The sequence below is a fragment of the Rana temporaria genome, chromosome 4 (genome assembly GCF_905171775.1).
Source record: "Rana temporaria chromosome 4, aRanTem1.1, whole genome shotgun sequence".
Lineage (NCBI taxonomy): Eukaryota > Metazoa > Chordata > Amphibia > Anura > Ranidae > Rana > Rana temporaria.
The window spans coordinates 414,447,624-414,473,654 of NC_053492.1; the positions used below are offsets into that span (position 1 = coordinate 414,447,624).

The 26,031-nt window shown below is 43.9% G+C and overlaps 1 protein-coding gene across 3 annotated transcripts in view; it reads right to left on the reverse strand.

Moving 5' to 3' along the window:
* MACROD2 (mono-ADP ribosylhydrolase 2) overlaps positions 1 to 26,031 on the reverse strand; it is a 3,190,351-nt gene that overhangs the window by 3,132,788 nt on the left and 31,532 nt on the right. For all 3 annotated transcript variants that reach the window (XM_040351278.1, XM_040351279.1, XM_040351277.1), the window contains exon 2: positions 21,994 to 22,107. In XM_040351278.1, coding sequence (XP_040207212.1) covers positions 21,994 to 22,107 — 114 coding nt within the window. The remainder of the gene's footprint in view (positions 1 to 21,993; positions 22,108 to 26,031) is intronic.

Sequence of the window (26,031 nt, forward strand, 5' to 3'; positions counted from 1 at the left end):
AATTACAGATTAGAAATTCCTATAATATGTCAACAAAAAGTTAGATTTTATTTCCATTATTTCACTTTCAAAATTACAGAAAACAAAAAAATGGCGTCTGCAAAAGTTTGGGCACCCTGCAGAATTTATAGCATGCACTGCCCCCTTTGCAAAGCTGAGACCTGCCAGTGTCATGGATTGTTCTCAATCATCGTCTGAGAAGACCAGGTGATGTCAATCTCAAAGGTTTTAAATGCCCAGACTCATCTGACCTTGCCCCAACAATCAGCACCATGGGTTCTTCTAAGCAGTTGTCTAGAAAACTGAAACTGAAAATAGTTGACGCTCACAAAGCTGGAGAAGGCTATAAGAAGATAGCAAAGCGTTTTCAGATGTCAATATCCTCTGTTCGGAATGTAATTAAGAAATGGCAGTCATCAGGAACAGTGGAAGTTAAAGCAAGATCTGGAAGACCAAGAAAAATATCAGACAGAACAGCTCGCAGGATTGTGAGAAAAGCAATTCAAACCCCACGTTTCACTGCACGATCCCTCCAGAAAGATCTGGCAGACACTGGAGTTGTGGTACACTATTCCACTATAAAGAGATACTTGTACAAATATGGTCTTCATGGAAGAGTCATCAGAAGAAAACCTCTTCTACGTCCTCACCACAAAAATCAGCGTTTGAACTTTGCAAATTAATATATAGACAAGCCTGATGCATCTTGGAAACAAGTTCTGTGGACCGATGAGGTTAAAATATAACTTTTTGGCAGGAATGAGCAAAGGTACGTTTGGAGAAGAAAGGGCACAGAATTTAATGAAAAGAACCTCTGTCCAACTGTTAAGCATGGGGGTGGATCAATCATGCTTTGGGGTTGTATTGCAGCCAGTGGCACAGGGAACATTTCACGAGTAGAAGGAAAAATGGATTCAATAAAATTTCAGCACATTTTGGATGGTAACTTGATGCCATCTGTGAAAAAGCTGAAGTTAAAGAGAGGTGTAAACAGAAGGTTTTGCCATGGCCTTCACAATCTCCTGACCTCAACATAATTGAAAATCTATGGATAGACCTTAAAAGAGCAGTGCGCGACAGACAGCCCAGAAATCTCAAAGAACTGGAAGACTTTTGTAAGGAAGAATGGGCAAAGATACCTCAAACAAGAATTGAAAGACTCTTGGCTGGCTACAAAAAGCGTTTACAAGCTGTGATACTTGCCAAAGGAGGCAGTACAAGATATTAACTCTGCAGGGTGCCCAAACTTTTGCAGACGCCATTTTTTTGTTTTCTGTAATTTTGAAAGTGTAAATGATGGAAATAAAATCTAACTTTTTTTGACATATTATAAGAATGTCTAATCTGTAGTTTGATGCCTTTTGGAGATTTTTCCATCTTTCCTTGGCTTTGTTATGCACATTTATACAAATTTTTACCTGGGGTGCCCAAACTTTCGATCCCCACTGTACCATTTTTGGAGAATATATCCCAATTTTCTTACTTTTGCGGTCACTGGCCTATACATCAAAGGTTCCATCACGGACCTTCCAGTCGGGCAGAGCGCAGTGTAGAGTACACGTGACAGCTCACGTCATCACAGTACAAGGTCTGTCATCCCACCGAGAGCACAATGCATATGTCCCCCTATCATAGGCCCACTCATGGTCCCTTCCCCTTTGATTAAACTGTGCACATGCACCCAGTCCTGGATAGAAGTCGCATCATACAAAGGTACACAAATGTCCCCATGCGCTCATCACAGGCATTGGGAAATCTAGTTTGAAAACTGAATACCGTACTGTGTTGTGAGTGTCAGAAATAAGAGTCATTTTTTTCATAGCATTAAAATTATAAACAGGACTTGTTTAGCCATTATACAGTATTACATATAATTTTTAATGACACTGGAGTTATCCTTAAAGTTAAAAAATGTACTTGTTTAGAAGTAATTAAAATTGCTCATCTTAATTAATGGAACACGCATTCATGTTTTATTTTTTGTTGGAATTCTGGTGTTTCCATAGCAACCTCTAATGCCATATTCATGAAATGCTAGGTCCAATTTATCAACTATTTCATTATATTGCATTTCCCATAAGTCACAACTGGCGAGGAAGCAAAATTATAGTGTAAGTAAACAGGCTTAAAACATTTAAAAACAATAAAAAAAAAAATATGGAATAGAACTTAATGGAACAATTTTTCTGTAGAGAGGCGCAATTCATAACCAATAAATGCTAAACCTGCTGTAAGGTTATTCGCTGACTTATTATAATAGAAAGCAAAATGCTTATTATTGGTTCACAGCAGCATAAGGCGGAATACAGTTTTAATCTAAAATTGGCTGAGTGATGAATGGCACAGGATTCCAGCACAGACACCCTCATTTTTAAACCTGCTGTTCTATCCAGCTACAACGCGGGTACTTGAAGACAGTGGTACCTTCCTAGATTGCCAACAAGGATTTGTGGGGGGCCTTAAAGGGGTTGTAAAGGTTTTTTTTTTTTTCTAAATAGGTTCCTTTAAGCTAGTGCATTGTTGGTTCACTTACCTTTTCCTTTGATTTCCCTTCTAAATGTTTTTTTTTCTTTGTCTGAATTTCTCACTTCCTGTTCCTCCTCAGTAACCTGTTCTGGCTGACTAAGGCCCCGTACACACGACCGGATCTATCCGCTGGGATTGATCCGCGGATCAGTTCCAGCAGATAGATCCGGTCGTGTGTACGGCCTGGCGGACATTTCCCAGCGGATAAAAATCCAGCCGACGGATTCCCAGCGGATAAAAATTTCTTAGCATGCTAAGAAATCTATCCGCTGGAATCCAGTCCAGCGGACAAAAATTTTTTAGCATGCTAAGAAATCTATCCGCTGGAATCCAGTCCAGCGGACTGATCCGGTCGTCTGTACAGACTCACCGGATCAGTCCGTCCGCTCCCATCCCTCGCATGCGTCGTAATGATTCGACGCATGCGTGGAAGTATTTACCTTCCAGGGTCGCGCACGTCGCCGCGTCATCGTCGCGGCCACGTCACCGCGGGGATTTCGATCTGATGGTGTGTACAGCCATCAGATCCAAATCCGCCAGAGGATTTATCCGCTGGAAACAGTCCAGCGGACCGTTTTCAGCGGATATCCTCTCGTCTGTACGAGGCCTAACCCCCAGCCAGAACGGCTCGGATGATGGGGGCAAGCTTACCGAGGAGAAACAGGAAGTGAGAGATTCAGACAAAGAAAAAAAAATATTTAGAAGGAAAATCGAAGGAAAGGGTAAGTGAACCAACAATGCACTAGCTTAAAGGGGTTGTAAACTAGTATGTTTATATAAAAGTATACATTTTATTGAATATAGACATACAACAAATACAGACATAAAAATACAATAATCTATGTCTATATTAGAAGTACAAATACCATGCAGTGAGAGACAGGACATGCTATCTCTCACTTCACTTCCATGGACCACATACAAATATATTTTTTACCATTACATCAGAATTGGAACCCACACCTACCACCATTTGGTTATGTGTTTCTTATCTTTGTTGGTATCATGGTATGCGCCCAGTCTTTTCAATGCTGGGTTCCGACCTCAGCTCTCGGGAATGATACCTTTGGCAGCCCTCCCTGTCTGGATGCACAGACTCAGACTCTACAGGCTTACCCAAATGCACCTGCCCCATAAGAGTGTAATTTTATATACACGAAACGTGTCGGGATTACTGGATGCACCTATTCTGTAGATGATTTATTGATTGTAATATAATGTATGTACAGTAGGTGACCGCGATATTGTGTCAATCTTGCTCCCTTTCTCTGCGGGATTGACCACCTACGAGCCCCATCGCAGGAGCCAGCGCCGAGCCGCAATGGGAAAAAGCAGACATAGAAGCGACGGGGATCCGACCTGAATTCCCGCCAATTCTAGACGCAGCGTTTGGTATGAATCATGAGGGGGAACTCCACGCCAAATTTTAAATAAAAAACCGGCATGGGTTCCCCTTCAGGAGCATACCAGGCCCTTAGGTCTGGAATGGATTTGTAAGGAGAACCCCCCTACGCTGAAAAAACGGCGTGTGGGTTCCCCCACAATCCATACCAGACCCGTATCCAAGCACGCCACCTGGCCGGTCAGGAAAGGAGTGGGGACGAGCGAGCGCAACCCTCCTCCTAAGCTGTACCTGGCCGCATGCCCTCAACATGGGGGGGTGGGTGCTCTGGGGCAGGGGGCGCCCTGCGGCCCCCACCACCCCAAAGCACCCTGTCCCCATGTTGATAAGGACAGGGCCTCTTCCCGACAACCCTGGTTGTTGGTTGTCGGGGTCTGCGGGCGGGGGGCTTACCGGAATCTGGGAGCCCCCTTTAATAAGGGGACCCCCAGATACCGGCCCCCCACCCTAGGTGAATGAGTATGGGGTACATCGTACCCCTACCCATTCACCTGGAGGAAAAGTGTCAATAAAATAAACACACAACACAGGTTTTTAAAATAATTTATTAGTCAGCTCCGGGGGTCTTCTCCGCTCTCCGGGGGTCTTCTCCGCTCTCTGGTGTTGTCTCGGCGCTCCCCGGTTCTTCTCCCGCTCGCTCTCCGGTGCCTTCTTCGGGGCTGGCCGCCGCTATCTTCTTTGAAGCTCTCTTACTAGCGGCGGCCAGCCCGGTCTTCTTTGCCGCCTTCTGCCTTCTTCTTTTCTTCCGATGTTGACTCGACGCTCCCTCCCACTGTAATGCCGGGTGTGCGATGCGCAGCAATTTATATAGGCCTCTTATGACGTCACAGTCCCAGCATGCTCTGAGGGGTAGATCTGAAATGAGGGGAAGCTCTGCTGATTTTATCATCCAATCATGTGCAAGGTAAAATGCCGTTTTTTATTTTCCTTGCATGTCCCTCTCGGATCTACAGCAACTGCACTTCCCATTGCACTTTAAAGTGCACTTTGCACTTGTAGTTTGAACTTGTAGTGCAAAGTGGATTTTCCTTTCGTAAAAAAAAAAAAACCCTATGTCTTAAAGAGTACATTCAATGAGCAATAATGCTTACAAATGTGAAATTAAACATAAGCATCTGAATGCCCTTCCATCAGGATATGCAGAAATACAACACCTCAACACAGTAAACTGAGACATTTCAATATAAAATACCTTTGGAGGAAATATTGGTGAGGTTGACAGAACAAAATAACAAAGAGGGTTAAGCGTCATCATTAAATAGCCAGGTCATGAAACATGTTTCAGATTCGTTAGGGACTAACTATGTAGAGTCCATAGTCCATGAGGGGTTTCTTGTTGCACTTAAGCCTCGTACACACGATAGGTTAACCAATAGGTTAACCGATGAAGCTGACTGATGGTCCGTCACGCCTACACACCATAAGTTAAATAACCGATCGTGTCAGAACGCGGTGACGTAAAACACAACGACGTGCTGAAAAAAACAAAGTTCAATGCTTCCAAGCATGCGTCGACTTGATTCTGAGCATGCGTGGGTTTTTAACTGATGGTCGTACCTACTAATGATCGGTTTTGACCTATCGGTTAGGAATCCATAGGTTAATTTTAAAGCAAGTTGGCTTTTTATTAACCTATGGTTAAATAAACTATGGGACCCACACACGATCGGTTTTGACCAATGAAAACGGTCCTTCAGACCGTTGTCCTCTGGTTAACCTATCGTGTGTACGAGGCCTAAGTGCACATCCATCCATTGTGTTCTGGTATATATGATGTTGGCAAACTTAAAGGTATACAACACTTTGCCCCTAGATTTACATTTTAAACTTACCCATAATGTTCAGTATGTGAGATGGTATTGAATACTGTCTGGACACACTACAGCAGATTGTCAGACTGCCGATATGCTACAGGTGTGGTTGGACATTGGAAACATGTTACAAAATACGGCTAGAGATCTCTGTCATTGAAGTACATTTACAAAGCAGTATCTCCGCTATTTACTGCTGGGATCCAGGGGCTGAGCAACAAGTACCAAGGGGCAGCATGTGGCCTTCAGGCCCTAGGTTGGGCCGCGGGGCTTTGGCCTTTTTATCTCAACTGAACAGCAAGCAGCCACTTGTAAACTGAGATCAGCTTATGCCAAACATAAAATAAGCAGCACTAATAATAAAGTCCAATTATACAAAATAAATAAAAATAAAAATTATATATATATATATATATATATATATATATATATATATATATATATATATATATATATATATATATATATATATATATATATATATATATATATATAATTAAATAAAGTACAAAATGTGCAGCTATAATATAGAATGCATAAAACATAAATAAAGTACAAATGTCAAACGTGCAGCAAATTAGTGCATATTCAGTGAGCCCTTAAACATAGACCCAAAAATTCATATGAACAAAAGTCCATCAAAAATATATAAATACAGTCCATTCAAATACAGAAGAAATTCATTATATTGATCCAAAAAGTGCAGCCGTGCAATGGATATAAGAGGGAATCCATCACCAGATAAAGAAAGTTGACAGAAACCTCTTACCAGAAAAGGTTGGACTATAGTTGTGTCACAACTTTAAGGACCGGCAATCCAGTGTGTAGACCAGGGGTCTCCAAACTGCGGCCTGAGCACTATTCCTCTCAATGATACATGGAATTATTCCTCCCACTGACACCAGCAACGGGGCACCATTTCTTCCACTTATACCAATGATGGAATACTACTCCTCCTACTAATACCAATAATGGGGCACTACTCCTCCTACTGACCACCAACCCCGAGACCATAGTTATTCTCACTGATGCTGGGCCCATGACATTTTCTACCCTCACTGGCCACAATCCAGTGTATTGACACAGTTTGCTGCCTATCCTAGAATGCTCCGGAAGTCACGTGGCGACCAACTGCGCATGCGCGATGCGTTCCAAACGCAAATGCGATGCGTTCCAATGGATTCACGAGAGTGCACACCAGTGAAACCTCGGTCGGCATCCAGGCTCTTTCCTTAACATCCCTGTGGGTTGGAGGATGTTAAAAAAAAGAGCCAGGAGGCCGAGCGAGCCGTCCGAGCGAAGAGAGGACGTGAGGCCGACTGGCCACTTTCCTCTAAATCCACGTCGCCCTGAATGCCGGGTTCGCTGGTGTGTACTGTCGAAAATCCATTGGAACGCATCCCACTTGCGTTTGGAACGCATCGCGCATGCGCAGTTGGCCGCCACGTGACTTCCGCAGCATTCTAGGATAGGCAGCAAACTGTGACACTACACCGGCCCTCCTAAATTCTGAAGGACAGTAGACTGGCCCTTTGTTTGAAAAGTTTGGAGACCCCTGTGTATTCCATTGCCACTCAACAGCCTTTCTCCGACAATGCCATTGGTGACGAAATGTATAGGGCGTGGCTTGTTTGACACCATAACGCACTACCTGCCGATAGCAAATGGCTTTCTGTTAATGGGAGCCATCAGCCTGCTGAGATATCCTTGTGTACAGTCATTGGAGACATTTGGATTATTGTGAACACTTTTTTTTAAATTAATGGTGAGACTAGAACCATACTTCACTATGGTAGTTTATTTTTCTATCCCTTGTTAACACACCGCAACTCGCTGCTGGGCAGCAATTGTCTATACCATGGGTCTTCAAACTATGGTCTCCAGTTGTTCAGGAACTACAATTCCCAGCATGCCTAGTCATGTCTGTGAATGTCGGAGTTTTACAATGCCTCATGGGAAGTGTAGTTCTACAACAGCTGGAGGGCCGTAGTTTGAGGATCCCTGGTCTACACAATGGATACCGGTCCTTAAAGTTATGACACATGCAAGTTTGACCATTATAATCTATGGTCCAACCTTTTTGGTAAGAGCAGGGGTCTTTAAACTATGGCCCTCCAGTTGTTCAGGAACTACAATTCCCATCATGCCTAGTCATGTCAGTGAATGTCAGACTTTTACAATGCCTCATGGGATGTGTAGTTCTGCAACAGCTGGAGGGCTGGAGTTTGAAGATCCCTGCATAAGAGGCATCTGTCAACTGTCTATATCTGGTGGTTGATTCACTCATATCCATTGCACGGCTGCACTTTTTGGATCAACATAATGAGTTTCTTCAGTATTTGAATAAACGTTTTTTCCTAAAATTACAGATCTGGATCAGATAACGTGAGCCAGCACCTTTTCATTATTCTATTTGTCTAAATTGCAAGCAAAAATATGACTGCATGGAAGGAATTCAAACAAAAACCCAACAGGAAGCATTTTCACATTATGTGAACTGATGGATAAATATGCTGGGAGGTTGAAGCAAAAAGAGAAAATATTAATTAAGAAAAAAACCTGCCAGGTAAATTTGACTTTAGAGCATCTTTAAGAATTCATGAATACGCAGGTTTTTTGAAGTAACAACCTCTTTTCATCTATTAATAAGTACAGCAGAGAAAAGAAGCCTGGAGTTTTATATTGTTGCTGTATTTATATTTTTATTGATTTATATAGTGCTAACAGCTTTTGCACTTCTGTGAGGACAGAAGCGTTTTAAACACTGGTACAAAAAATAGGATAGCCGTTAGCCTAGGTTCACATTGGTCCAATTTGGCATGCGATTTGACAGCAATAGCACCATCCAATTTCCGATTCCCAAAAGAAGTTCCTGTACTACTTTTGATGACTTTGAGGGGCGATTTGCATAGACATCTGTGCAGGAACCCAGACAAATGTCTGTCAAATCTCCCCCAAAGTCAGACTGCATTGCTGGGTTGAAATCGTGCAAGTTCAGCTAAACTTTCACGATTTCTACAAGCAAAAATGTGAACCTAGGCTAAAATCCATGTCTTAGAGTTTATCAATGGACACAGCACTCCATTAATCCTGACTATAGAGTTATATCGCCCTCTGCAGAAGTAGGCCTAGGCAGAACTAAAAGAACTTAGCTCTGCCCTTGGGCTGTCCTCAGATATAACCCCCTCCCTGCTACAATAAAATAAATAAATAAATAAATAATAAATTAAAAAAACTATTAGATAAGCACCTAAACAACCCCAACATACAGGGATATACAATGTAATACTGACGTATAATCACACACATAGGTTGGACTTGATGGACTTGTGTCTTTTTTCAACCTTACCCACTAATCCCTGGGAAACATTAATAAGAGGTCATGATGAAGGTTGTAAATATAGTATCCACGATGACCAAACAATCTGAAAACACATGCCATGCTTTTTTGCAAGCCCACAGCAAAAATGGCTTTGAACTTGCTAGGCAAGTTTTTTTTTTTGGCCATCTGTGCAGATGTGAGAAAAAAAAAGGTTTGCCCTGCCAGATCTGCACACAACTGGGAGTTTTCTGCGCAAAAACAGAAGTTTTGAAAATTCCATAATCTATAAAATTGATCATCTTTGTGCATGTGCGCAGATGTGCGAATGTCATTTTCCCCAACAAACAATGAAATTGAAAAAAATATATATATCAAATATAAGACGGAAGAGAGGGGATAGGCCAAAATGAAAAGTAAGTTAGGGTAGGGTAACCAGACATAGGAAAAAGGGTGAGGTTGCGCTGAAAATAATAAAAAAAACTAAACTAACACAGTGAAAATACCAAAAACATTTGAGTAGAAAGTAGTCCCTATGGCAAAGACTACTAAAGGTAATGTCCAAATAATGTGAAAATTGTTGACTGAAACCCAAGTTGTGAAACAAAGTTCGATGCAACACACAATTCAAACAAAGAATATTGGAGCCAAAATTGGTATGAAGTAATTGTGGCACAAATTAGTGAAAACCCAATTGTACACGACAAATGATGAAAAAAACAATCCAGATGATAAAGAGTTCAATGTGTAAAAATCATTAATTATCCACCACCACAGATACACCTAAAAAATTGGAGGCTTACCAGACGGCAAGCATAACTCGCTTGCGGCTGCAAACCCCAGCCAAGGCCTTTGCGTGATCGACACCAGATACGAATGGATGGGAAGCCCTCCGAGGAGATCCGCGACAAATTAGTGTATCCAAAGATAAAAACTCATATGGTGAAGTATGACAGGACAGCACATATAATGAGGTATAGTGACTGAGTAACCACCATCACCAAATCACCCTATAGAATGGAGGCTTACCAAAGGAGACGGTTATAACAGCGTGTGGCTATAAACCCTAGCCAGGGCCTTGATGGATCTCAGCTGCTAGTAGGTGATCCTCCAAATTCCATATACGACAGTTTAACAAAAAAGAAACGACAAAGCCCACATGGTGAAGTAAGTAGAAAAAGTCCTCCCGAGTTTAATAAAAAAGTTTACACTTACAAAAAAGCAGTAGGTTAAAAGCACAGAATAGAAGCCGGCCGTCTTACTCGAACGCCAGTTCCGCTCGGATCGTCACGTCATGCGTCAGCACGCCACCTTCCCGACTCGAAGAATTAATAATGCAAAAACTGTTTCCCCGCCATCAGAACGCAATAGCACAGCGGGGGGTGATTCTGACATCGAGTGTGTGGATGGAGAAAAAAATAAAATAATTATAATATATTTTATATATATATATTTTTATTTATATATATATTTATTTATATATATATATATTTATTTATTTTTATATATATACATACATATATATATATATATATATATATATATATATATATATATATATATATATATATATATATATATTTATTTATTTATATATTTATATATTTCCATGCAATTTGTACTGCGTTTTTATTTTTATTTTAAATTAAATTAAACTCAAAATATTTTCTATGTTAAAAAAAAATTCCGCTTTAGCAACACCCAATGCCATCATGTAGGTTCCTTTGTTATAAATCAATACTGTACAGAGGGTTGATTTATTGCGGTGGTCAATATATAATCTGAAAATTTACAATAAAATTCTCTAGTCCTGGGATTAGGCTGACCAACAGGAGACAGGAATATCGAACAGACTCCATAATTTGTTAACCAAAAGAGTCCGTATGACTTCCGTATGCGCAGCTAGGCGGAAATAATCATAAGACACAGCACAATCTAAATTAACCATGACTTACTGGTCTTATTATAGTTCTAATCTATTACAGCCTCCTGAGATCACATTGCACTCTTCATAAAACATTAATAAAAAAAGTAGCAGAAAGTCATAAAATCAACGATGTTTGTAGCAGAAGCTAGAGCAGCAAAGCTGTATTACAAAGACAGAAATTCAATTTGCTTAAAAGATTCCATTGACTAGAGCCAATAACTATTGAGCAGCCATTCCCAAAAAGGGTTCTCTGCACTTAGGCCCCTTTCACACTGACACGTTTTTCACATGGTTCAGCGCTAAAAATAGCGCTGCTATACCGCCTGAAAAAATCGTGCCCTGCAGTCTTTAATGTGAAAGCCCGAAGGCTTTCACACTGAAGCGGTGCACTAGCAGGACCGCTCCAAAAGTCCTGCTAGCTGCATCTTAGGCCTTGTACAGACGAGCAAACATGTACGATGAAACCGGTCCGCCGGACCGTTTTCACCGTACATGTCTGCCCAGGGATTTCTGTATGATGGCTGTACTCACCATCATACAGAAATCCGCGCGTAAACAATACGCGGGGCGTGGCCGCGCCGTCGCCACGACGATGACGCGGCGACGTGGGCGGCCCTGCCAGTTCAATGCTTCCACGCATGCGTCGAAGTCATTCGACGCATGCGAGGGATGGCGGGCGCTCGGACATGTACGGTAGGTCTGTACAACTTGTTTCTAAACAAGTTTGAAAATATTTGCCCACTGGAAAAAGGCCCGGCGGGCAAATGTACGCTGGAATCCTGTCCGCTCGGGCCTACACACGACCGAACATGTCTGCTGAAACTGGTCCGCGGACCAGTTTCAGCAGACATGTTCGGTCGTTTGTACGGGGCCTTAGGAGCGGGGTGTTTACCGCTCCTTCCCATTGAAATCAATGGGAAACCGTGGTAATACCGCCGGCAATGCGCCTCTACAGAGGCGCATTGCCAGCGGTATTAACCCTTTTTCAGCCGCTAGCGGGGGTTAAAACCGCACCGATAGCGGCCGAATATCGCAGTAAATACGACAGTATAGCGGCGCTAAAAATCGTGCCGCTATACCGTCACTGCACCTCCACTTAAACTCCAAGAACAACCTCAGCCCCTCTTACACACCTAGATGAATACAATTATTGCAAGCACTTATGAGAACACGAGTATAGATACCTTTAACGAGGAAGTAAACTCTTGTAAAAAAAAAAAACCTGTAAGACAAAGGCATAAAGAGCTAATATGCATAGCATACTAGATCAAAATGAATTACTTACCTTAGATTGAATCCCTCAAAGCCGTCCTTGTCTCCTACTCTGGCCGCAGACATCTCTCCCGGGGTTACTTCCGGGTTTCGCGGCTCCGGCGCTGTGATTGGCCGGAGCCGTGATGACGTCACTCCCGCACGACGCCGGTAACGGCACACAGACTGATGCAGCGGCACATAGGTGCCATTGCGTCAGTTTGCGCTAGTGCGCATGTGCCGATGTCATCGGCACATGCAGGGGACAGGGGATATCTCCTAAATCATGCAGATTTAGGAGATATCCTGGTTAGCTACAGGTAAGCCTTAATATAGGCTTACCTGTAGCATAAAGTTTAAAAATAGGGTTGACAACCACTTTAACTTGGCTATGAATTAGCACCAGGAAATAAACACAAGACAGTTTAGTGCTAAATTAACTCAAAATGTATTGGTACAGGGTAGATTAAATGAGCATGAATGAACACACAGAAAGTAGATTTAGACACAGTCCACTAGACAGTATAATCACTATGCCAAGAAAACTTAGAATAGAGTTCCGTACCACTAGGGCGCCCTTCGTTCCACACTCCTGTGACCCAGATTCAGCCGTAGGCAGGGTAAAGCACATTGACGTCACAGAGCCACTCCAGCCACTTGGAGTATATACTCTGCAGGTATCCCAATAATGTCAGGCTCTGCACAGATGCCTGCCTGGCAGCTGGCTCTGCCTCTCAGCGTGCACCCCCCTCCAGGGCTTTCAGAGCCGAGGGGAATATTGAGTGATCAGCGGCGTTTGATTACTCAGTTCTCGGTGTAGAGCCGTGGGGGACAAATGCAGCATTGGATCAATGCTGCATCCACCTAGGCGAGTATGAATGTTTATTTTTTATTTTTTTAAATCCTGCACTTCTCTTTTAAGGCAAAACAAATTAGCATTTAGAACCACTTTAATTTCCTGGGAAATTACTCCTCTCTGTTCATAAGCCCTGTCCTGGCTTTGGTTCTCTTATTTACCTCCAGGTTTAGAACAATATCCTGTTTGGGGAGGGCCATTTCTCATAAGACTAACTCCACAAAGATGGCTACATTCTCCTTAATTATACAAGTTAAACATTAACAAATACATGAATATGCGGCCACCCAATGCGTCCCTTTGAGATGGAAGTCCACTACCCCCCCCCCCCCCCCCATCGGTAGAGGATTGGCATTCTCGGGTTGCAAAGATTGAGGACATGGAAAGGATTATCCATCAGGCCAAAGACACACATAAAAAGTTCAGGTAGACTTGGGCCTGCTGGATGCACTACAGGGGATCTTTGAACTCCCGGGATCCTGATACACACACTACACCAGCTAGATGATAGGGTTTCTTGATTATGACCCAAATGTCTCCTGATTTCCCATCTTCTGTACCGCTTCTCCCCTCCCCCTCCCCCTCTTCCCTTTTTTTTTCCCCCTCCTCTTGACCCCCGTGCTACTCCCCCAGTGGCACATCAGACCCCTGATTTCAGGGCTTGTACTTTGATTTGCTGAGGGATCGAAGGATAGGCTTCTAGAAGGAACCTTGTATACCCCGGGTTCAGACTGCTACATGGGGTTCCGCGTCCCGCACACAGTGTGATCCCTTCAGGGGTGGGCGGGTACGTGGAACACGCCCTAGGTTCCCGTGCATGACTTTAGCTACACAATCCCCTTTATGATTCTCCAATGTCTAGTTTCCACCCTGGGGCGGCTAGGCCAGTCCCGAGAGCATGCTATTGGTTTCCTGCATTTTTGAGTTATGCATATCAGAGATGTTACTGATAAAGATGTTATTCGATACTTTATACACTTCTTTTGTGTGACAGTACTGTTACGGCTTGTATTATTCGATTTCTACTTGTATGGCTGGTTGCCCTTTACGGTACTGATATGTTATTGATACTGTATTTGTTCTGGTCACTGTATTTGATAAAATCCTAATAAAAATATAAAAAAAAAAAAAAATACATGAATGAATACAAAATGTGTTTTAAGCAGTATTAAACCCAAAAACAAATGTATTGCAGCTTAACAATTCTTAAGCCGCGTACACACAACCATTTTTTAATGTCCTAGAAAAAACAACGTTTTTTTTCAACGCGATTCTTGTCAAGCCTGCCTTGCATACACACGATCGTGATAAAAATAGGATTTTTGTACTCACCGTAAAATACATTTCTCTGAGTTCAAGGACGGACACAGCAGCCTTTGACCTTAGGTATCCCACAATAGCGATCCCTCGCTGTCTCCTCTCCTGAAGGAAGCGGATATAACCCTAAGGTCAAAGGCTGCTGTGTCCGTCCATGAACGGAAGAGAAATAAGGGTAAGTGCCCATGAATGCAGCCTAACCATTGCCATGAATGCAGCCTCACCATTGCCATGAATGCAGTCTCACCATTGACATAAATGCAGCCTCACCATTGACATGAATGCAGCCTCACAATTGCCATGAATGCAGCCTCACCATTGACATGAATGCAGCCTCACCATTGACATGAATGTAGCCTCACCATTGCCATGAATGTAGCCTCACCATTGACATGAATGCAGCCTCACCATTTACATGAATGCAGCCTCACCATTGACATGAATGCAGCCTCTGAATGCAGACCATTGTCATCAGTGCAGCCTGATCGATGCCTATCTGCAGCCTCAGAGGGGACAGGGAGTGGGGGCGGGGCGAGCACCAACAGATTACATACAGGAGAATCTCCCGTTTACTTGGTGGCCTCATTAATACAAAGCCCCAACTCCTTTTAAAGACAGAACAGTCGTCCAATGCCAGCCCAGGAGACGGGACCTATTACAGATGCCGCTGAGTAAACAGGAGATTCTCCTATATGTATTCTGGCGCAGCACTCATGGATCCGTTGGGGGCCACACAAACAAAATATATATATATATCGATATAGATATATATATCTATATAGATATACTGTATATATATATATATATATATATATATATATATATATATATATAGATATAGATATATATACATATATATATATATATGTATATAGATATATATCTCTATATAGATATATAAATACAAAATACCAGCGGGCCGCATTAAACCGGAATGCTGGTCGCAATTGGCCCACGGGCCGGACTTTGGACATGCCTAGTTTATGCAATTCCTTTATCCCAAAAGAAAAAAAAATGGTTTGCTGTAACTGCTTGCAAAATATTAGGTGGAGTTCAGCTGTTTGTTAGTGTATTTAAGTCTGTTAGTACTTCTACCACTCCTCTCCCCAAGACTGACAATGCTGCGCTCCTTCATTCAAAGTGGTGCCTGTATAATACAGGAGGTGTGCTAATTGCCAGATCCCCAGGTGAAAAAGAAAGGGGGGGAGCCTAAAAAAAGAAAAATAATGCAGCTACCACATCAAATGATTAGTAAGCTGCAATATATACATTTTTGATTTTGGGTTTCATACCGCTTTTATAGCAGTATTACAGTTAAAAAGGTGTTCTAAGCATAGAACAAAGGTTGAAAATCCCTAATTTACACAAACTATGCTTTTCTTTGTGCAGCAACTCTCATCACCTTTGTGGTCTGCTGCAATTTCTTTTCAGACATTGTACATTAACATGCAAGAAGCCGGGCGCTCGGAGAGGCTGTCTGCGATCCTGAAATTAACTTTTCAACATGACTGGGATGCCAGAAAACAAATGGATTTAGTCGGGGCCTTTAGCTAGGGCATCAATTATAAGGCAATTCCCTGTAATTTACTGAAAATACCTCTTTACAGTTTTTCAGCAACAATCACAAGGAAAATAAAACTCATTTAATTGTTTGAAAAAACAAAATTACAGCAATAGCCATGCAAATGATCAACAACTGAGAGGCAAGTTAAAGAAAGCTAAAAAAAAAACAAAAAAAACACTGGTATTATTTATTTATGGGACTGTAAGCCGGCCATAGACAATTCGAATCTTAGCCGGTTCTGAAGGGGGCGACCGAGATTCCAACCATATATGGCATATAAACAATCAACTTGGGTACAACCAGCCTGTCAAATTTTTCACATGATTCTTGAAAGCGGCTATAACCGCCAACAGTAATCACTGGGCCAGATTCAGGTAGGGGCGCGCAAAACTGCGGCGGCATAACGTATGACATTTACGTTACGCGGCCGCAAGTTTTACAGGCAAGTGCTTGATTCACAAAGCACTTGCCTGTAAAGTTGTGGCGGCGTAGCGTAAAAGGGGCCGGCGTAAGCACGCGTAATTCAAATGATCCCGTAGGGGGCGTGGATCATTTAAATTAGGCGCGCTCCCGCACCGAACGTACTGCGCATGCGCCGTCCCTTAAATTTCCCGACGTGCATTGCGGTAATTGACGTCGCAAGGACGTCATTGGTATCGACGTGAACGTAAATGGCGTCCAGCGCCATTCACGGACGACTTACGCAAACGACGTAAAATTTTGAAATCGCGACGCGGGAACGACGTCCATACTTAACATTGGCTGCGCCTCCTAATAGCAGGAGCAGCCTTACGGCGAAAACGACGTACGCAAACGATGTAAAAAACGAGCGCCGGCCGCACGTACGTTTGTGAATCGGCGTAAGTATGCAATTTGCATACTCTACGCTGACAACTACGGGTGCGCCACCTAGTGGCCAGAGTCAGAATGCACCCTAAGATACGACGGCATAAGAGACTTATGCCAGTCGTATCTTAGGCTACAGTTGGCGTATCTAGCTTTCTGAATACAGAAAGTAGATACGCCGGCGCTACTTAGCAATTACGCTGCGTATCTATGGATACGCAGGCGTAATTGCTCTCTGAATCTACCCCATTGTGTTCTGGCAATCCATGGTTGCAGGAAAGAAAATCGAATCATCTATGGTCGGCTTAAGATGCATGCGGATCTATGATAGCAAGAAATACAGAATGGATTATGCATACAGTAACTTGACAATAACTGATCTCAGAGGTGCACACACTATTTTACAAATTATTATAGGTTTTAAAGGAGGTAACAATTTGGTGAAAAAAAAAAAGTTTAGTTTTACATGACTTTTGGGCACTAGGGGCAGCTTTCCAAACACTGGTAACCGCCACTGATCCCCCCGAGTTTTGGGTAGAGGAAAACCGGCAGTGAAGCCTTTCCTACTGCACGAACCACGCTGCGCTTTCTCAATGTACCGGCTGCAGCGAGGGCCAAACTTCCGGCAGCTATGAGTAAACACTGAAGTTAGTGTGAAACGCGTCAGCTGTCCTAGGTTCCGTTGCTGTGATTTGTAGTGATTGTTTCCATTTTTTTACATTAAAGTTACGTTGGATTGGAATGCAGCTGTCCTAATCATCTTTTGCTCTTATTTGCCATGTGCATTGCTAGCACCCTCAGGTCCTGAGAAGAAGATTTGCACCCAAGACCTGCCTGGAGCGGCAATCTCTGTCTCTTTCTGGCTGAGTTTGTCGTGGCAAAGTCAAAGTCAGTTAAAGCAGAACTTCCCCTTTTGAGTGGAGCTCCACTTTAACCACTTCCTTCATGGGCACTTAAACACCCTTCCTGCCCAGAGGACTTTTTGCGATTCGGCACTGCATCGCTTTAACTGACAATTGTGCGGTCGTGCGACGTGACTCCCAAACAAAATTGACATGTCCGATGGTTAGTACACCTAATCGGACATGTAACCAGCGCCCGAAATCCTGCGCATGCGTCGAATTGATTTGACGCATGCGTGGAAGCATTGCACTTCCGTGTTTGAGAACGTCGGTGTCTTCTACGTCACCGCGTTCTCTGTCCGCGGGGATTTTGGTCTGATGGTGTGTACACACATCAGACCAAAAGCTCCCAGGAGACATGTCCGATGAAAACGGTCCACGGACCGTTTTCATCGGACATGTCTCCTCGTGTGTACGGGGCCTTAGTGTCTGCTAGTTCGGCTTACAGAGTAAAGTAGTTGAAGTTGAAAACATACATATGAGAGAGAGAGAGAGAGAAAAAAAAAAAAACTCATACATACATATATATTTTTTCTATACGCATAAATACCAATTTTTCTATATTTTGCTGAAGCATATTTTCATTTTATGACAGCATTCAGTCTTTTAGGTATGAGTCTTATCAGCATGACACATCTTGCCTTGGGAATCTTTGCCCACTCTTCTTTGCAGAAGCACTTCAAATCTATCAGATTGTAATGGCATCTCCTGTGCCCTCTTCTGGTCACCCCACAGATTTTCAAGTGGATTCAGGTCTGGGCTCTGGCTAGGCCATTGTAAAACTTTATTATTTTTGTTGTTTTTGAGGTATTCTTTGGGTCATTGTCATTCCGAAAGTTAAAGTTCCTCCTCTTGAGCTTATAACAGAGACCTGAAGGTTATGTGCCAAATTTGACTGATTTTTGGACCTGTTCATAGGTTCCCTCCACCTTAACCAAAGCCCCAGTTTCAGCTGAAGAAAAACAGCCCCAAAGTATAATGCCGCGTACACACCATCACTTTATGTGATGAAAAAAAACGACACTTTCTGTGAAGTAAAAAATGACGTTTTTGAAACTTCAATTTTCAAAGACGAAGTTGCCTACACACCATCGTTTTCTCACAATGATCTTGCAAAGTGAGGTTACGTTCCACCACGTTTTACCATTGAAGCTCGCTTCATAAGTAGCTTCTGGGCATGCGTGGATGAAAAAACGTCTTACAAAACGACGTTTTTTGCTACACACGGTCAATTTCTGTGAAGTAAAAAGTGCACTTTTGAAAAACGACACATAAAATTGAAGCATGCTTCAATTTTTTTTGGTCGTTTTTTACAAGACATAAAACGACGTTTTCCCCCACACACAGTCAATTAAAGTGACGTTTTTAAAAACGTCTTTTTTTTCATCACATAAAGTGATGGTGTGTACGCGGCATCAGGCTGCTATCGTCATGTTTCACTGTGGGTATGTTTTTTGGGCAAAAAAGTTCAATCTTGACCATAACACATTTTCCCACATGCTTTGCCAGACTTCATGTAGGGTTTTGCAGATTGTAGCCAGGCTTGGATGTTTTTTAGTAAGAAAATGCTTTCCGTCTTGCAACCCTTCACAGCCCAGTTATTTGTTGCATGCGATATTCGACCAGTACTTTCAAGACATTTCTGCAGCACATTTACACCTCCTTTGGGAGTCCACTCCATCAACATGGTGACAAGGTGCTTTGAGGTAGGCAGACATCCCCCACCCCCAGGCTGCATGCTCGGATAAGGGTCTGGTATGGGTTTTGGGCTTTAAAATTTAAACTAAAAAGAGAAAACATGTATGTAGCACCCTGATGTTTAGGCAGGGTTGCTATTAAATATATTTGCCAAGTGATATTTGCCTTGGCCAATTGATAGGTCAACTAATTTCACCCCAATTCTGGAATTGCTGCACTTCTCTTTTCTGTCATTAGATGGCCAGGTATCTGGTGACATTAGATAAGACAAGGGCATTGCAAGGAAAGATTAGGAATGAATGGGGTGTCTCAGCCAATGGGCAGGGATTTCCTTGGGTCCCTTGGCCTGCTGGGAGAACCTATTTGGTGGAGTCAGGTGATCAGTGTTCTGTGCCACCTGGATGGCCGTCTGGGTGGACGTGTGTTGTATTGCCCCGGGCTGCTAGGCAGGAAACCTAAGGCCTATTGTGGGGACATCTGGCTTCTAGGCTATCTGAGAGCCTATCCAGAAGCAGTGTAGGGTTGGGACTGCGGGCTTGTAGTCCAACCAGAAGTAATGGTTACGCCAGCCAGGAAACCTGTTCTGGTTGGTGGTTGGGGGGGAATCTGTTGCCACAAAGAGACCATCCACCTTGCTATCAGAGACCATTGTGAGTAAGCTGGCACCAGTACCACAGCAGACTTCTCGCCAACCGGGGACGGTAAGGAAGTGGGAAAGCATCAACAAGTGCCAAGTCAGGGACCCAGCAGGACAGCAGAGGTGATGCTTGTGGAGTGCCAAGCCAGGGACCTAACATGTCTTGCAGGGGTGAAGCTTGAGGAGTATCTGTGTGCCAAGCCAGGGACCCAGCAGTGAAGTGGGGGAGACGCTTGGGGAAGTTACTGAGTGTTACCGTGAAAGAGCTCAGGGGATCCAGTGGCTAGTGGTTCTGAAGTCTAACGAGAGACTGGGAGCTCGTTGAGTGAAGACCCACAGTGAGTGAGTGTGGGGTAAAGAGAACGGTTTGTGTTGCAGAAAGTAGAATACCTTTACTGTTAGTAACAGCTATAAGATTGTAGCCATAGGGGACAGTGCTCCTACCTATACAGAAGTGGTGTCTGGCTGGAGGCCTTCGCTTATAGCTGTCTACCTATAGAAGTCTTGGAGTCTGCCAATTAACATTGCATCTACCTAAGGGTGTCCTGGCCCTAATTCTCTCTCCCACAGTTCTGTTTAAGAGACAATAAATATCTTTGCATTCAAAAAGTGTCTTTTTCACCACCTTTAAGTGATCACATTCCCTCTGTTCTCAGCTGCATAAGATCTGGGGAGAGGAGAAGCAACAGTACAGAGTATACAAAGTTTCCAGCACAGAATCTAACCATGGTGTGTTCTTCTGCTTAGTGTGGTCAGTTTTTAATAGGAAAGCAGAGAATCGTAAGAAACGCCAGAGATTTCACAAAAAGGAGAGAACAGGATACTTTTTCATACAAGTACATGGTAAAACAGGCACACAGCAGGAATATGAAATGTTGGGGTAACAAACACTTTAACCGCTTGCTGCCTGCCGGACATCATATGGCGGCTGGGCGGTGCGGCTCACGTTTTGGGGCGGACGTAATATGACGTCCTCGGCTTCCCGGCCCTCTTGTGGGGCACGCACGCCTGCCGCGTCACTTTGGCGCCGATGCGTATGCCCGGCGGCCGCGATGGCCGCCAGGCACCCGCGATTACCCAGTAACAGAGCAGGACCGTGGATCTGTGTGTGTAAACACACAGATCCACGTCCTGTCAGGTGAGAGGAGACCGATGGTGTGTTCCCAGTACAGAGGAACACCGATCGGTCTCCTCTTCTTGTGAGTCCCCTCCCCCTACAGTTAGAATCACTCCCTAGGGAACACATTTAATCCCTTGATCCTCCCCTAGTGTTAACCCCTTCCCTGCCAGTCACATTTATACAGTAAGCAGTGCGTTTTTATAGCACTGATCGCTGTATAAATGTGCATGGTCCCAAAATAGTGTCAAAAGTGTCCGATATGTCCGTCGCAATATCGCAGTCATGATAAAAATCGCAGATCGCCGCCATTACTAGTAAAAAAAATGCCATACATCTATCCCCTATTTTTTAGACGCTATAATTTATAATGTAGGCCAGCTCCTCCTCCCACCCTCCATTCTGAGCTGTGCTGCCTCCTGCTCTCCAGTGATGACACCTAGAAGGTGTGGCGGTTGGGGGGGGGGGGGGTTGGGTTTGAAAGAAGGACCACCAAAAAAATTTAGATGGGCCGGGTGCCCCTCTAGTGGAAAAGTGAAAATGTATCAGACCATGGCATTTAATACTGCTCACTGCAGCTGGTGAATACACAGCACCTTAAAAAAATAGGAAGAAGAGTTTGCTTCAGAAAGTTTGCAACAATTTGTAAATTCTCCATGTGTTATTAGGAGTTCTTTAGACATCAATAGCGCTCAATATCACCTAATAGGTGTATTGATAAATGACCCAATCCTCTCCCAAGCATTGTCTCGGCTGTGTGGGAGAAGGGTAGCACTGGACCAAGTCTTCAGGTTTTGCATTAAAACAGACTGAAACTTACCTTCTGCTGGTGTGTCTCCATATTGGTTCAGCCATGTTGGAATATCATTCAGTGGAATGTAATCTCTGAGAAGCTCTTGGCGCCTCTCTTCTTGTGACATTTTAAACAGTCGCTCTGCAATGCAAAAAGCAACAAAATTACTTTGTTATTCCAACATTTTTAATAAATTTGAGTTATTATATAACTGCTGTCCATGGGGACAGAAAGGATGGTACCAACGAAAAGTCCAGCATCATTGTTACAAGATCTTTCACCAAAGGTAGTGCTAATCATATACTTGTTTTATATACAGCACCATCTAGTGTCTGAAGAAGAAAGACACAGCCAATACACAATGGAAGAGTGGCAAGAGATGCAGGGTATGTTTTGACATCGCTACTAGCATTGGTCAGAGGGGGAGGATTTGCCACTCCCACAGATGTATCCAGGCACGGATTTCCCACAAGGCCACTGAGGCCAGGCCTTGGGGCGGCAGGGCTCCAAGGGGCGGCAGTGGCATGGAGTCCCCCGACGCCCGGAAGATACAGTTAAGGCTACATTCACATCTAGGCGGACGAAATCGCGGCGTTTTGTCGCCGCAAATCGCGGTACAAATAGCAGCGTTTTGTACCGCGATTTGCGGCGAAAAAACGCCGGTATTGTCCGCCTAGATGTGCCCCAGAATGACCCCCTCTATGGAGATGCTTCCCATCTCCTAGCCGAATCGCCGAAAGACGTCTGAAAAAAAGGTCCGCGTCAGGCGTCCGGCGTTCGGCGTGGAGATGTGAACCATCTCCGTAGAGGGACATGTATTTCCAGCCCTCTGGCGGCAGCGGCGTAGCGCTACTGGCGTAAAAACGCCTAGATGTGAATGCGGTCTAAGGGCGGTAAGTTCTGGGGGAATCCACTCGCTCGTTAACAAGTGATTGCAGCGATGTCGCCGAAATCACTTGTAAAATATGTGCTCCTATCCGTCCTCCCCTTTCCCCCCCACCCCACATACCTCTCTCTGCTGGCTCTGTCTTCGGGACTCTGTCCTCCCCCCGGCCACCGAGTCTGTCTCCTGTCCCTGCTGCCGATGTACACAGTGAGAGGGGAGAGCTATGCTCTTCCCATCTCAGCTGTGACAGGAGTTCTGCACAGTGCTAGGACTCCTGTTTTGGAGGTGACAGGGTCAATAAAGAGAACATGTCACCTCCAATTGCTATCACACAGGAAATTTTCTCCTGTGTGATAGCAAAAAAGTTAAGTGAAAAAAAATTGATAAAAAATAAATAAATAATAAGAAATAATAATTAAATGAATAAAATAAAAAAGTAAAGAATAAGAAAAATAATAAGAAAATTATACAAAAATGTAAGAAAGTAAGCGTCAAGCCACAAATAAATAAAAATAAAAAAAGTGATAAAAAAGTAAAAAAATAAATAAAACATATTTGATCTAACCGTGCCGCACATTCTCCGTTGATTTGGGGGGGGGGTTTGATTGGCGGGGAGGGGGTGCATTGTGGAACCTGGCCTTGGGGCGGCAGGGAGAGAAAATCCAGCCCTGGATGTATCCCCCTTTTTTCTTCAACTTAATACATATTAAATGCAGAACTATTTACAGTACACTAAAAAGACAAAAAAATAAAAACAACATTTACATACTGTACAATGTAAATATAACTTATAATACTATATAATAACATGAATGTGGTTAAAGGAGTAGTAAGCACCAGAATACAGCAAGTCCCCTCCTTACAAACCCGTTCGAGTTGCATGGGGCAGCGGCTGGTTTTACCCAGGGGGGAGGAAAACTGGCAAATGGTACTCCCCCAAGATCCGGTTGATGAACATACATCCAGAGCATGTCTGTGGGCACGATGACGTCAGGAACAATTCACCGCACAAGACTACAGGGGAGGCAGAAGCCACAGGGACCGGTCTTGGGTGAAGAGGAAGAGAGGATTAGGTAAGTATATCTTCATTCTTCAACCCTCTGGACAAAAAGGAGCAGTTAACCCTTGCAGTACGGAACAGCAAGAATTTTTTTTTGCCCGGTGTATAACTTTAAAATGACATGAACCGGTATCTTTTTTATCCAAAAATACAACGTGTACTAAATGACCAGTCATCCATTTTTCTTTCAATTGTTTCTTATTGTGTTTTTCTTCCTCCAATGTAATGTCCTTTATAAGCTCCAGAACTTCTTCCCCCATTTCCATTTGTCTGGAACAAGCATTGCATGCTAGCTGTAGCCATTCTCTCGCATACAGTGGGATAATGGAGAATAAACATGACCACCCTCTAAAATTTGGAGGTGGCTGAAATAGAAGGTATTTCTTGAGTTACGAATAAATACGTCAATAGATTTTATTTTATTTAATCAGAGTTTAGTGTCACTTTAAACGCTTGCTGTCTACTAGGGGTGCAACGGATCAAAAAACTCACGGTTCGGATCGTTCCTTGGATCAGGAGTCACGGATCGGATCATTTTTCGGATCGGCAAAAAAAAAAAAATTCTCCCCCACTGTAATATCCACATCTCTCCCCCACTGTAATATCCACATCTTCCCCCCCTGTAATATCCACATCTCCCCCCCCCCACTGTAATATCCACATCCTCCCCCCCCCACTGTAATATCCACATCCCCCCCCACTGTAATATCCATATCTCTCCCCCACTGTAATATCCACATCTCCCCCCCCTCCACTGTATTATCCACATCCCCCCTCCACTGTAATATCCACACCCCCCCACTGTAATATCCACATCTCCCCCCCCTCCACTGTAATATCCACATCTCTCCCCCACTGTAATATCCACATCTCCCCCCCCATCCACTGTAATATCCACATCCCCCCCACTGTAATATCCACATCTTGCCCCCCCCACTAAAATGTCCACATCTCCCCCCCCCCCACTGTAATATCCACATCTCCCCCACTGCAGTGGCGTCACTAGGGTTGGTGTCACCCGGTGCAGAAAAAGATGGTGTCACCCCCCCTCCCCTCCCACCAACTATAGTCCCCCCTCAGTAAAGAACCCCCTCGGTGCAGACACCCGCATCGGTGCAGACACCCCCCCCCCAGGTAGTATGGACAGACCCCCCAGGTAGTACAGACAGACCCCCCCAGGTAAGACACCCCCCAGGTAGTACAGACAGACACGCCCAGTAGTATGACTCCCAGTGCGGGCTCCTCCTCCTCTGTGGGTGTTAACAGAGAGGAGGGCCGCCGCCGGGTGTACCAAGATGGCTGTGGCTCCGGAGCTAGGCCGAACCTGCGGCCTTTCCTAATGTTATGGCCGCGGCTCCGGAGCTAGGCCGAAGCCTTTCCTAATGTTATGGCCGCAGCTCTGGAGCTCAGCCGAAGCCGCGGCCATAACATTAGGAAAGGCCGCGGCTTCAGCCTAGCTCCGGAGCCGATCCAAAGGGGGTGACCCGTTCGGATCACGGATCAACTGTGATCCGTTGCACCACTACTGTCTACCCTATAGCAGTTCTACTGCTACAGGGCGGCAGCTGTGTGCTGGATCACGTTTATATACACGTGATCCCACACTTTCAGGTAGGTGGCACGCATGCGCAAGCCGATTGGCCGGGGCCAGGTACTCGATTTCTGCCGACACCCGCCGATCGTCAGGCAGAGAACAGAACTGCAATCTGTCTATGTAAACAAGGCAGATCACTGTTCTAACAGCAAAGCAAGAAAAAAAAATCTATCTCTTCCCCTTGTAATAGCACCTAATACAGTTCACATAAACACTAGTTAGGTACACAGTTAACCCTTTGATTACACCGGATGTTTAACCCCTTCCCAGCCAGTGTCATTCATACAGTGACAGTCCATATATTTAGCACCGATTACTGTATTAGTGTCACCGGTTCCCAAAAAGTGTCAAATATGTCAGTCTGCCGCAATATCGCAGTCCTGCTGATCACTGCCATTACTAGTAAACAATAAACAAACATTTACCATAGTTTATAGACGCTATAACCTTTGTGCAAAACCAAATCAATATACGCTTATTGGGATTTTTTTAACAAAAATTAAGGAGAATACATATTGGCCTAAA